This window comes from Myodes glareolus, chromosome 7, assembly GCF_982192425.1.
Source record: "Myodes glareolus chromosome 7, mMyoGla1.1, whole genome shotgun sequence".
NCBI classification, from domain to species: domain Eukaryota; kingdom Metazoa; phylum Chordata; class Mammalia; order Rodentia; family Cricetidae; genus Myodes; species Myodes glareolus.
Window position 1 is genome coordinate 60,611,072 of NC_142032.1, and position 12,031 is coordinate 60,623,102.

General features: G+C 51.0%; 1 protein-coding gene across 2 annotated transcripts in view; it reads left to right on the plus strand.

The window, feature by feature from the left end:
- Nucleotides 1-12,031, plus strand: part of Cars1 (cysteinyl-tRNA synthetase 1) — a 53,488-nt gene that overhangs the window by 13,832 nt on the left and 27,625 nt on the right. The window contains exons 2-7 of one of the 2 annotated variants that reach the window (XM_087908263.1): nucleotides 320-568; nucleotides 4,348-4,439; nucleotides 5,739-5,827; nucleotides 6,462-6,558; nucleotides 7,157-7,255; nucleotides 8,526-8,675. In XM_087908263.1, the coding sequence (XP_087764389.1) occupies nucleotides 320-568; nucleotides 4,348-4,439; nucleotides 5,739-5,827; nucleotides 6,462-6,558; nucleotides 7,157-7,255; nucleotides 8,526-8,675 (776 nt within the window). The remainder of the gene's footprint in view (nucleotides 1-319; nucleotides 569-4,347; nucleotides 4,440-5,738; nucleotides 5,828-6,461; nucleotides 6,559-7,156; nucleotides 7,256-8,525; nucleotides 8,676-12,031) is intronic. The other variant, XM_087908264.1, reaches the window with a different exon arrangement.

The following is a 12,031-nucleotide window of genomic DNA, read 5'->3' on the forward strand; positions in this document are numbered from 1 at the left end:
CTACTGTCATCCTGCCTTCCTCCTGCCAGCCACAGATCTTCATGGCTACCCTGTGGTCCTTCCTCTTTGGGATGTCTGACATGCAGGAAAGGGCTTTGATACGCACACTCTCTAGCTCCTGTTCTTGGGCAGCCTTCTGTGCACATGCCTGGTGTTCTGTGACCTTTTCCTTTTTCCCATACCCCCTGCCTGCTTGCCTGATGTTGCATCTCTCCTACCCGCTTGCCTGACATCATGTGCCCTTCTGTCTACTCCTGCTGCCTGATGTCATGTATTGCCTGACCTCTGGCCTGATGTCCTATACCCTCTGTCTTTGCAGCTGCCGACTACAGGTCCATTCTGAGCATTAGTGACGAGGCAGCCAGGGTGCAGGCCCTGGACCAGCACCTCAGCACGCGTAGCTATGTCCAGGGGTACTCCCTGTCCCAGGCAGATGTGGACGTGTTCAGTCAGCTCTCAGCCCCTACTGATGATTCGAGGTTCTTCCACGTGACTCGGTGGTTCAGACACATAGAAGTGCTCCTGGGTGGCCCCCAAGGCAGAGGCGAGCCCTGCAGGCTCCAAGCAAGTGAGTAACAGCAGTGAACCTCTGCTCCAAGGTCAAGGGCATGCGTTGTTACAGGACAGTGGGTATCCTGCTGGAGGCTCACCTCCATATTTCAGTCAGAAGTATTCCCGTGGGGCAGAAGCCATGCTTGCTGGGTCTGGTAGGGTTATATTGCGTATCCAGAATGGCAGGGCTCAGAGCCATTATCATGTCACCAGGAACCACTTCAGGGCCATACTGCATGCTGCTACAGGCCTGCCTGGGGTTCAGTTAATGCTTTGCTAGTAGTGACTCTTGGTTCCTGTCTTTAGTCCCATAGGTTACATTTGTTTCTCTTCAAGTGTGACATCACTAGATATTAGAGCTGCATTCATTGACAATGAACCTTTCAAAAAGCAGACATAAGTCTCCTGTCTGTGGTTTAAGATGACGTCAGCCATGCCTGTGGGTGCTGCTGGTGTCCCTGGGCACAGTAGTTAGGATTGGGAGGCTCTACTGGAGAGGCTTTAGCTTGGGACCCAAATAGTTTGTCACCTTGATCTGGCCATTTGGAAATCCTCCTGTCTGTGGGTGCTCACTTCTGAATTGCCTAAGGCTGTTGAGCCCCAATTTCTCATGGCTCTAATACATTTCTCCTCTTTAATGTGGAGAGGGCTGAGTGCTGACTTAATGGTAGTCCCTGCTGGTGGCCTCCTTGAGGCTTTGCAGACTTGGATGGGGACCTTGGAACATGTGGAAGGGTCTCCTGGGGTCTTGGCTTTTATGGATTATCCCAAATAAACACCATACTCCAGCCTAGGTGGGAGATGTGGCAGCATAGGTGGTCTTCCCTGGACATCTGCTGTCCTTATGTCCAACACTGTGTCCCAGGTGTCTTCTCCAAAAGGCGTAGGGAGTCAGATTGTCTGGACACTATGCCCCAACTCCAGTGAGATCAAGGACCTGGCCCTGGTTTCAGCAGCCACCAATCTAGGCTTCCTATATGGTCCTGGGAAGAACTGAACAGACACACCACTGTCCTTGCCAGTGAACATTACTTCTCGGGCCTCATGACCATGAAGAAAGGATCTCCCACTCCAGTCAGCCGCTATCTCCTGAGGCTTCTCTAAGGAATGCTTTTATGTGGAGGATGGACCAAGGACAGCACTAACAGGATTGCCCTGCTTCCTCTAGTACACAGCTGCCTATGAGGTCATCAGGACCATGTAAGCCTGTGAAAAACGTGTTAAGTCAGATGTCTTTTAGGCAAAATGTTCAGAAGCTTAGCTGGGGGGGAAGGCAGGTTAGAGCTGGGCTACCTGACTTTGGCAGGCCCAGGCTTCAGAGTCCAGTGTCCACACCATGCCTCTTGATCAATAGTAGCTCTGCTTCAGTGTGGCTCTCTCTGTCGTGATGTCTCTAACTTGCCTTCACCAGCCTCCCCTCCTCAAGGCTGAGGCCTTAGCAGCAAAGGGTTCTCTCAGACATGGAAAATTCCTGTGTTCTTCTCAGTCTTCATGGTCCCCTTACAGAGGAGCCAGCCCTCTTCCCACCAGCCTTCCGTCCTCCTTTCTCCCGTCACCTTGTCACCCTCTGTGATTCAGCATGGTGATCCACTCCATCCCAGGGCTTTGAGCTTGCTTGGGACCTCTTACCTGCAATAGGGGCTCAGCCCATTTGGCCCCTTGCTTCTCCCAGTTCCTCTGGAGGCAGCAGACATACTGTCACTATGGAAAGGGCCTGCCGGAAGCCAGGAGGTTCAGGTTCTGAGTTCTCCCTCCCAGGCAGGTGGCCACAGCTGGGGCCCAAGCCGCCTGTGTTACCTCATGCTCCTGGGGCAGTCTGTTGCTTCCCAGCAGCTTCTCCATCTCTGGACCTCCGGCCTCTTGCATCCCATTTTCAAAAGTGTAGCTGTCTGTGCTGCAGAGCTACCTGTTGGTTCAGGGACACTCTGAACATGATGGACATGCTACCACAGTGCCCGACCTGGAGTGGGAGTGTGCCCGTGTGTATGTGACACTGTTCCAGGCTGACAGCACCGAGGAGGCTCTGGAGACACTGATGCTGCTATGGTCTTTGGGTTGTGAGGTTTCTGAGCACTTCACTTGTGTGTGCCGTCTTGACCCAGGGAGCCTGTGCGAGGCACACTGTTGTGTATCTTGCTCTGTTGTGCCCCTTTTCAAATTGGAGTGTGTCCCTGCCAGGTGGCCTTCAAGCCTGTCACTGACTGTGAGACTGTGGTAGCCCTCAGGAGAGCTGAATGCTGAATGTGGCCCAACTTTACAGGGGCTCACCTTCAGCTCTCAGTGTAGTAGCCCTTGGCAATGTGTCGTGCCCCCCCCCCCCCCCCGAGCCTGCAGCAGCACCTTTATTTTTGGGTTTTATGAGGAAGGACAGTGATGCAGACCCTTCATCACATCAGAGTGAGACTTTTCCATAAGGATGGGAAACTCTGAGGTGTGCTCAGAGTGAGCTGAGACTGCCTTTGGTGTCTGACGGAAGGTTTTCCTCCATCCCAGTCTGTGGCCACCTGTGACTGGATCCTGAACTCACCGGGAGGAAGGAGCTTCTGCTTGCAGCTGGCTGCTGTCACCTTCCTCATCTGCCCCCACACAGTGGACAGTGTCTCCACCCTTTCCCCCCGTTATCCTTAGCCTGTTAGTTACCAGTGTCCTCTATTCTATCTAGTGTGACCTGGGCAAGGATTGGAGCCTGGAAATGGCCTGTGCCCAGAACAAATTTCTCTTTGACTCTCGAAGTGGAATCAACAGGTTAGCAGGCTCAGGTATCGGCAGTTGCTCATAGGAGTCAGAGGTGACTGACTAGGACTAACCAGATCAGCTCAAATCCTCCCTGTGCTCTGCAGAGGTGAGGGGGGCTGATGGACTGGGCATCAAAAATGTGCACTAGGGTCTGCCACAGGTGGTCCTGTGTGATCCACACACACAGACCCACTGAGGGGGCCCTGTGTGATCCATACACATAGACCCACAGAGGGGAGCAGCATAGGGCCTGGCTCTTGGCAGGGCTAAGGAGGAGGACAGGTGTGCCCCCACAGAGCACAGGAGCAGGCTGTGGATGATCACATGGTTTCCCAGTGGGCTTCAGTCAGCTTTACTGTACTGAGATTTTGAGGCTTGAAGCATTACCCTTGTGACACCTTAGAGTTCCCAGGCATGCAGATCAGGGCAGCCTTTCTCGGGACTAGAGGCAGCTGTCTTTAGGAAAGGACCTACAGGTCTCAGACACATGCCAAGGAGGGACTGTGCCATACAGTGTCCAGAGAGCAGGTGCTGCCTGAGAGAAAGGGGCTGGGCCGTGGAGCCTGTCAAGCCAGTGTGGATCAGCCTGGGTGGGGGTGGAGGTGCAACAGGCTTGTATCCAGAGGTTAGGGTCAGTCTGGCTATCGGCCACACCAGATTTGGTGACGCCAAGGACAGAGATAAGGAAGGGCTGGAGACCATTTTCACCCTGGCCTTCGTTGCACCTGGTGACTTGGAGGTGGCCTGTGTGTCACAAATTGTCCAGACTCTTACCTTGCAAAGTATCCTGAGAGCTGGCGGCAGCCACATCTTATTTGTTGGGATGCAGCACTGTGCAGAAGGTGAACTGAAAATCACAAACCACGCCTTCAGTCCCAGCACTAGGGAGGCTAAGGCCGGAGGAGCCTAAAAAGGGCAACCTGAACTACACAGAAAGTTGCAGAAAAGCCTGGGCTACAAAGTGAGAACTTGTCTCAAAGGTACAGTTCTGTTGTTCAACCCAGGTGTTGAGAGCTAGTTGTGACCTGCTGTGTGACCTGTCTGCTCTTCTGCCTCCAGGTAAAGGCCGGCGAGTGCAGCCTCAGTGGTCCCCTCCAGCAGGGACTGAGTCCTGCAAGCTTCGCCTGTATAATAGCCTCACCCGGAACAAGGTAAGAAGGATGAGATGCCCTTGCAGAGCAAACTATAGCCTGTTAACCACATGGCATGTTCCCTCATCTTGGTTCAGGGTCCTTCTGTTACTCCTGTGCTGTGGTATGGACTCTGCACCTTCTGTTACTGCTGTGCCGTGACCTTTGCAGCCCAGACAGAGCTGTGCTCTGAAACTAGGGCACAAATACTTTGTGTACAGTGCTTTGGGAAAGCCTGCCTGCTGGCCTCCCCGCATTGCCCAGTCATGAGTGCTCAGGGTCACCATCACAGCCAAGCCAAGTGCTGGCAGCTTTCAGAAAGACTCCTGGCCATCAACATTGTCCCAAGCCAAGCAGAGTAGACAAAGTGGCCAACCTGCCAGGTGGTGTTGGAGCTTGGAGCACATGTGCCAGGATGCCAGTGCTGGCTCTTGACCTGATAGGCTCATTATGGTTTGCTCTGCTTAGCTCATGGCCATGGTGGCACAGATTTCAGAGAGCTCTCCAGTTGTGGGCTTGGTTTTTGTTATTGTTTTTTTTAATGGTTTATTTTTAATTACATATATATGGGGTGGGGTGGGCATATGAATACAGTTTCGAAGAGGTTTTAGATCCCTTAGAGCTGAAATTACAGCTGGTTGTGAGCCCCCCAGCATAGGTTCTGGGAACTGAATTCGGGTCCTTTGAAGCAATATGCACTCATCTCTCCAGCACCCTGGCTGGGTTTTTGGTCAGTACACATGCTTAGCAAGCAGGAGATAGGTCTGGGACAGGGCCCATCTCCTTATGTGACTCACTGATATCACACCCCCAGAGAAGTCTGAGAATGTCGAGGTGCTCTGGCCTCTAAGCCAGGCTCCTGTGGGAGAGGAAGCTCACGGCCTTGTACTCTGTCTGGAGAAGACAGCGTCAGTGCCAAGCTCCTGAGGTGGCTGTCTGGAGCAGGTCGTCGGCAGGCTGCTACTTGTTAGCTGCAGCTCCTGTAACTTGCATCTCATGTCAGCAACTTTGCCCCTTCTCCACTCTGAGGAGGAGGAAGGCTCCAGGGAGGAGGGGGTGAGGATGCCCTCTCCAGGCTCCCACCACACAGCTTACTGACTGTGCCATGACTTTATCAGTACCACAGGAAACAGGAGGGTCTTGCTAGTTTAGCTCAGGCCTATCATCTAAGTATGTGGGAGGTGGAGGCAGGAGGCTAGTGAATTCAAAGCCAGAGCCCGGCTCCCTGGGCGATCGGTTAGCGGGCTGTTTGTGGCTCCTTTCACTGTGCTGTGGAGTTTCTTGAGTTTCTGGTGATGGCATTCCTTGTTTTTTAACAAGGATGTATTTATACCTCAAGATGGGAAGAAGGTGACGTGGTACTGCTGTGGGCCGACTGTGTATGATGCATCTCACATGGGACATGCCAGGTAGGTCTGGTGCCTGGGGATCTACACTGCTGGAGGATTAAAGACAGCAAAAGGGACGTACACAGAACTTGTGGTTGTCCTCCTGGAGTCCACCCACACTATCCCTGCCCCGGTGGACATGTGGTGTGTCCACGACCCACGACATGCAGACTTTAGGTGTAGCAAGTTGTGACCCCTTCCCTGCCACATACATACATACACACACACACACACACACACACACACACACACACACACATACATATTTGTGGGTGTGACTTTTCAGAGTTGATGGCTGATGGGGTAAAAGTTGTGGATCCTGCCCCTAACAAGCTGAGTTTCCTTAGCCCGGGCTAAGGAAGTGCTGGAAGTGCTGAGGATTGCAGGGTTTTCCGATTTTGGACTGTTTGCATATGAACAAGAGGCCTTGGGGACGGAGCCCACACTGAAATATGGCATCTTAACAGTTTTGTTCATGAAACATTATTTCATAGCGTGGAAGTTTCTTTTTGTGGCATCATGTGGGTGCTCAGAAAACTTGGGATTTGGGGATGTTTCCGGTTTTAGGGTGCTCAGCCTGTGCATGTTCTTCCTGGAGTGTCCAGTTCATGGGCAGCGTGTGCCAACTGAGGAACTGTGCTTTCCTCTGATGTAGGTCTTACATCTCTTTCGACATCCTGAGGAGAGTGCTGAGGGATTACTTCCAGTACGATGTCTTTTATTGCATGAACATCACGGACATTGATGATAAGGTAAGGGGGTGCCTAAGTTAGCACTCAGGTCTGAATAGGTGACATGAGAGGGAGCAGGACTTTCAGATAAGAAAATACAGCTGCAGAACATCACTTAGGAGGCAGATTGTCAGTGAGATTGTGAGTGTGGGGCCAATCTGGGTGGCATAGGGAGTTGTAGGACGCCTGGGCTACACGGATGGACAGATGGGCTGGAGGACAGACAGACTCGGGTCCCTGCTGTGAGCTGATACCACAGGTGATGCAGATGGAGGATCTTGCACACAGGCCTGTAGATGCTACTAGACATTGCACATTCTGATCACTGGCTAAGAATTCGTCATCCCTGGCTTTTTACGGAGCAGGTCTACTCTGTATCTCACTAGCTGAGGAAACTGGGGCCTCAGTGACCTGTCCTTAGGCACCCAGAAGTTAACAGACCTCAGCCCCACTTTGCAGGTACAGGTGGAGGGTGGTAATAGTGTCCCACAGTGCCGCACTGTGTGGGACCTGTGTCTGTCCCCATGGCCCTTCACCATCACTCAGAGTTGCAGTGTGAGCCATGTTCTGCACATGGGAGGGAGTGGACTCTGTCGTGACCAGTCTCTCACCTTGGCAGATCATCAAGCGGGCGCGGCAGAACTACCTGTTTGAACAGTATCGGGAACAGAAACCCCCAGCTGCCCAGCTCCTGAAGGATGTCCATGCTGCCCTGAAGGTAGGCCCTGGACACCATCCTGCCTCTTTGTGCCTCTCAGGCCCTAGGCAGGCCCCTGTCTGGGATGGTGTTTGACCTGGCAGTCATTTCCAAGACAGTACTCAGACCAGTTGCATTAGGGTATTAAAGCCACAGCTGGTGTCGTCCCTGCCAGGCCCATGAGACAGTCTCCAGGGCAGAGTCCTGCAGGGTACGGAGTAGGTGATGTGGAGTAGGTGATGCTCCTGACGCTTAGGGGAAATATCTGCTCTATCTCCATCCCTCTTGGTAGTACCTGACAGAACTGCTCTCTGTCCTCAATGTTTGGGGTCACAAGCAATATGATGCCCACTTTTGACCACAAGGCAGACACTTGATCTGTAAGTTCTTGTCGCACCCACAGTGCTTGTAACCCCCACTGAGGAAGTGTGTTCTTTCCAGTTTCACACCTTTATTCTGAGTGAGCCTCCTTTTAATGTGTAAACTCTCATGTTACAGTGTCTTAGGTATTTTTCTATTGCTGTGCTAAAACACCATGATGAGCAACTTGAGAAGTTGATTTTGGCTTATGGTTCCAAAGGGATGAGCCGTCATGACAGGGAGGCTTGGCAGCAGTTAGCAGGCCTGTTAGCAGAAGCAGGAAACTGAGAGTTCACATCCTCAAACCCAAGAACAAAACAGAGAGCAAACTGGAGTGGTAGAGTGTGGCTTCAAACTCTCAGAGACTTACACACACACACACACACACACACACACACACACACCCGTGACCTACTTTCTCCTGCAAGCGTGCACCACCACCTTGGGACCAAGTGTTCAAATCCCAGAGCCAATGGGAAACAGTTTTCTTTTAAACAATCATACTTATGGTAAGAATGGATCGTTCTGATTCCTGTCACACACACCAATCTTAGCAACTACAATAACAACTGCTGGGATGCTCTGGGCATTGTCCCTGGGAAGGAATTAGGCCTGAAGTTAGAGCATAGCTCTCTTTGAACTGTCAGGACCGAGAGCTGAGGGAGCTGGGGCACCTTTGACATAGGAGGTAACCACCAGCTGTTGGGGCTTGATGGATGTACATTTTGTACCCATTTTGCATGGGGGACAACTTGCTCAATAAAGTTAAGCATCCTGTGTAGCCACACGTGAAGAAGGGCAGCAGATCTGCCTGGATTGGGAGCTAAAGTCTGGGCAGTGGGGAACACAGTGCTCTGATCCATTGAGTCAGCTTTCGGAAGCAGTATTCTGCGCCATGCCTGACATATTTGGTGTATTCTTATGGTTGTAGCCATTTTCAGTCAAGTTAAGTGAGACAACAGACCCCGACAAGAGGCAGATGCTGGAGCGGATCCAGAACTCTGTGAAGCTTGCCACAGAACCACTGGAGCAGGCTATGCACTCCAGCCCCTCTGGAGAGGAAGTAGACAGCCATGTGCAGGTGAGCTCTTCTGGGTTTGTATAAAACGTCATATTCTACACATGATTCATCCACATTCAGAGTCAATGTGACCCAGACCTGTGGTTCCATTCTTATGTGTTCAGTCAGGGTCCCATCCTACCTGGGAACCCCAGCCTCTGTAGTTCCATTCCCAGGCATGCAACTTGTAGTTGGCAGTGATGCTGGGGCTTTCACTTGCCAACTGTCCCACCATAGCAGCTTTCTGGACACACAGGGCTCTTCCCCTTTCTACTAGCACCCCCTGCTGGCCACTTTAACTCAAGGAACCCAGGCAGGAGGAACGTGGCTGCAGGTCGTCAAGCAGCACAAAGGTGTGCACAGCGGAGACCTGGGCTTCTGTGTTACTGACTTGGGGCCCCCACCTGAGCTGACCATTCTACCTCTTGCTCACTCTTTCTGTTCGGGTTTCTCTCTTCTGTGTTCCTACATGACAGAGTATGGCATTTATGATGAATCCATGTTGATAACCTGGGGGCCATGTGCTTTGCCTCAGGTTGTATTTTTGAGGTGGGTCCACATTGCCATTCCTCTAGGGCAAGATTGTAGTGGCATTTCTTTTTCTTTCTTTCTTTCTTTCTTTTCTTTTCTTTTTTTTCTTTTTTGTTTTTCGAGACAGGGTTTCTCTGTGGCTTTGGAGCCTGTCCTGGAACTAGCTCTCATAGACCAGGCTGGTCTCGAACTCACAGAGATTCGCCTTCCCCTGCCTCCCGAGTGCTGGGATTAAAGGTGTGCGCCACCACCGCCTGGCTTCATTTTATTTTAATAAATAAAACTTGCCTGAAGTTCAGAGAGTAAAACAGCCATACTGGCTAGCTTTATAGACCAGGCCACAATAACTAAACACACCTTTAATCCCAGTAGCGAAACTAGTTTGCCATAGAAACCGGGTGGTGCATGCCTTTAATCCCAGTGGTGCACACCTTCAATCCCAGCCCTAGAGAGGATTATAAAATGGGAAGAAATGTCTCTCAGACACAGTCTCATTCTGAGATTCCTGGAGGCAGGATCACCATTTTCAGACTGAGGCCGAGGTAAGAGCCAGTGGCTGGCTGTTTGTTTTTCAGAACTTCAGGTTGAACCCCAATATCAGTCTCTGAGCTTTTATTAATTGTGCTTCACAAGTTTCTCTCTCATGCTTTTGAGGCCTGCAGTCAGGTGACCGACAATCCCACTAAAGTCATTCCCTAGTTCTTCCACCAGTTCCCATCTTAAAAAATGTCACATATTCCAGCCATCAGGAGGCTAAGGCAGAGGGATTGTAGCCAGTTCCAGGTCAGCCTGTGCTGTATATGGAAACGTTGTATGTATGCAAAAATTCTGATGATGATATATGTAATATAAAAACTGCCATCTTAGCAAGGCGGTGGTAGCGGGCGCCTTTATTCCCAGCACTCAGGAGGCAGAGGCAAGTGGATCTCTGTGAGTTTTAGGCCAGTCTGGTCTGCAAAGTAAGTTCTAGGACAGCCAGAACTGTTATACAGAGAAACCCTCTCTCTAAAAACAAACAGACGAGACCCAAAAAAAAAAAAAAAAAAAAAAAAAAGCTACCATCTTAACCCTGTAAGCGCACATATCTCAGTACCAGGATCAGCCATACTTGCATGCCACTGTACCCACCATCCACCGCTAGAGCCACTTTCTCAAACTAAAGCTACCTATGAAGGATTGGTTGCCCAGCCCCTTTCCTAGATCCTGGCACTACATCCTGCCTTCTTTGTCTAATTGTTTAGGGATCTTGAGTCTTGTTGCTGGCTTCTCTCAACACAGTGTCTCCTGGCTTTGTCCATGTTACAGTGTAGGCCAAAGGACCTTCCATTGTGCCATGGACCCTGGCTATCCACTCCCGTGTCTGTACACATTTATGTTGTCCTACTGTTTGCTGTTGTATTACTGAAAACATAATGTGCAAGTGTTCATTCAAGACCCTGCTTTTAAAAGCATTTTGCCTATGCCAGAAGTAGAATTTCAAGATCCTACTTTGAGTCTTTGTTCAGCATTCTAAGGAATGCCTTCCTGATTGCACAGCACATTTGTGCATTCTCAGCAGTGCTTGTTGCCCTGTGCCTATGGTAAAGCCATCCCAGTGGGTAGGAGGCAGTCCCTTTTGTGGCCTATGATGGCCTTTCCCAGCCGCCAGTGGTGTTGCATGTCCGTGTGGGAGCCATAATGTTATCTCCGCAAGTGCCTCAGAGTTTCTTTAGGACATAGTCTAGCGTAGGGAAGAGAATTGCTGAATATTAGACCATATATTTGTGTGACTCTTTGGAGTCCCCAGCACTGACCATACACATCGCCAGGGTCTCTGAAGGGCATGGGGCCTTGGTGTTGGGGTTGTATTGTTTCTGCGATTGGTCACAGTGACATAGGTAGGATGAGAATAGGCAAATGCTGCAGGATTCCACACCCAGCTCTGAATCAGCCTACACCTAGGCAGAGCATGTGCTGCCCTGGACAGATCAGCCGTGTAGGAACCACATCTCCCAGGGAAGTCCACAGGAGCCTCAGCGGTCAGGGCTGCGGCTTCTCCACTCAGCACAGTCAACAGCTGAGACTCCAGGAAGCAAAGCAAGGGCTCCATCCCCGTGGTGGTCTCCAGTGTTAGAGCAGAGCCCATGGGGGCTGCTGCAGCAGGGCTGGGTACCAGGTGTTCAGCAGAGGGAACCTGACCTTCCTTAGGGTGGCAGCCTTGTTCTTCTGATGCTTGTGAGTTTGCCAGTGACCACACCCAGCATGCGCACCTTCACCTGTCTCCCTGGTGTTCCCTTCTTTCCTTTGTCAAGTGAGTGTTTAGAGGTAATACCTGTGACTTGAACATCTCTCTGAGTCTCCTGAGACAGTTCTGCTGCCTTCTTGGATGAGGTGATTTGGGCTTCTGTCGTGTCCCTTCCCCTGCGTTAGTGACTTTTTTCTGAATGGTTCATAAGCATTCTACTTCCTCCTCTGCCCACTAAAGCTTTTCACTTAATACATTGCTGACACTGCTGTCTAACAGCCTTCCTGCCACTGCCTTTCAGTGAGCAGAGAGCCTTAGTTTTCATCCAGGTTTATCCCTGTTTGTTGTTTGAGTCTGGGGTCTCACTGTATATCCCAAGCTAGGCTAGAACTCTGGCCTGGACCTCACGCTCTCCGTGCCTCAGTTCCCAAGTGCTAGGATTGCAGGCCTGCTGCACTGTTGGCAGTCCTTTCCTATAATTTCATTTGATTTGTATTTTAATAATTAAAGCTTGCGTGAAGATCAGAGTGCAAAACTAAGCCACTAGAGGCCAGGGAGTGGTGGCACACACCCTTAATCCTAGAACTCAGGAGACCTGGCAGACAGATCTCTGAAGTTCAAG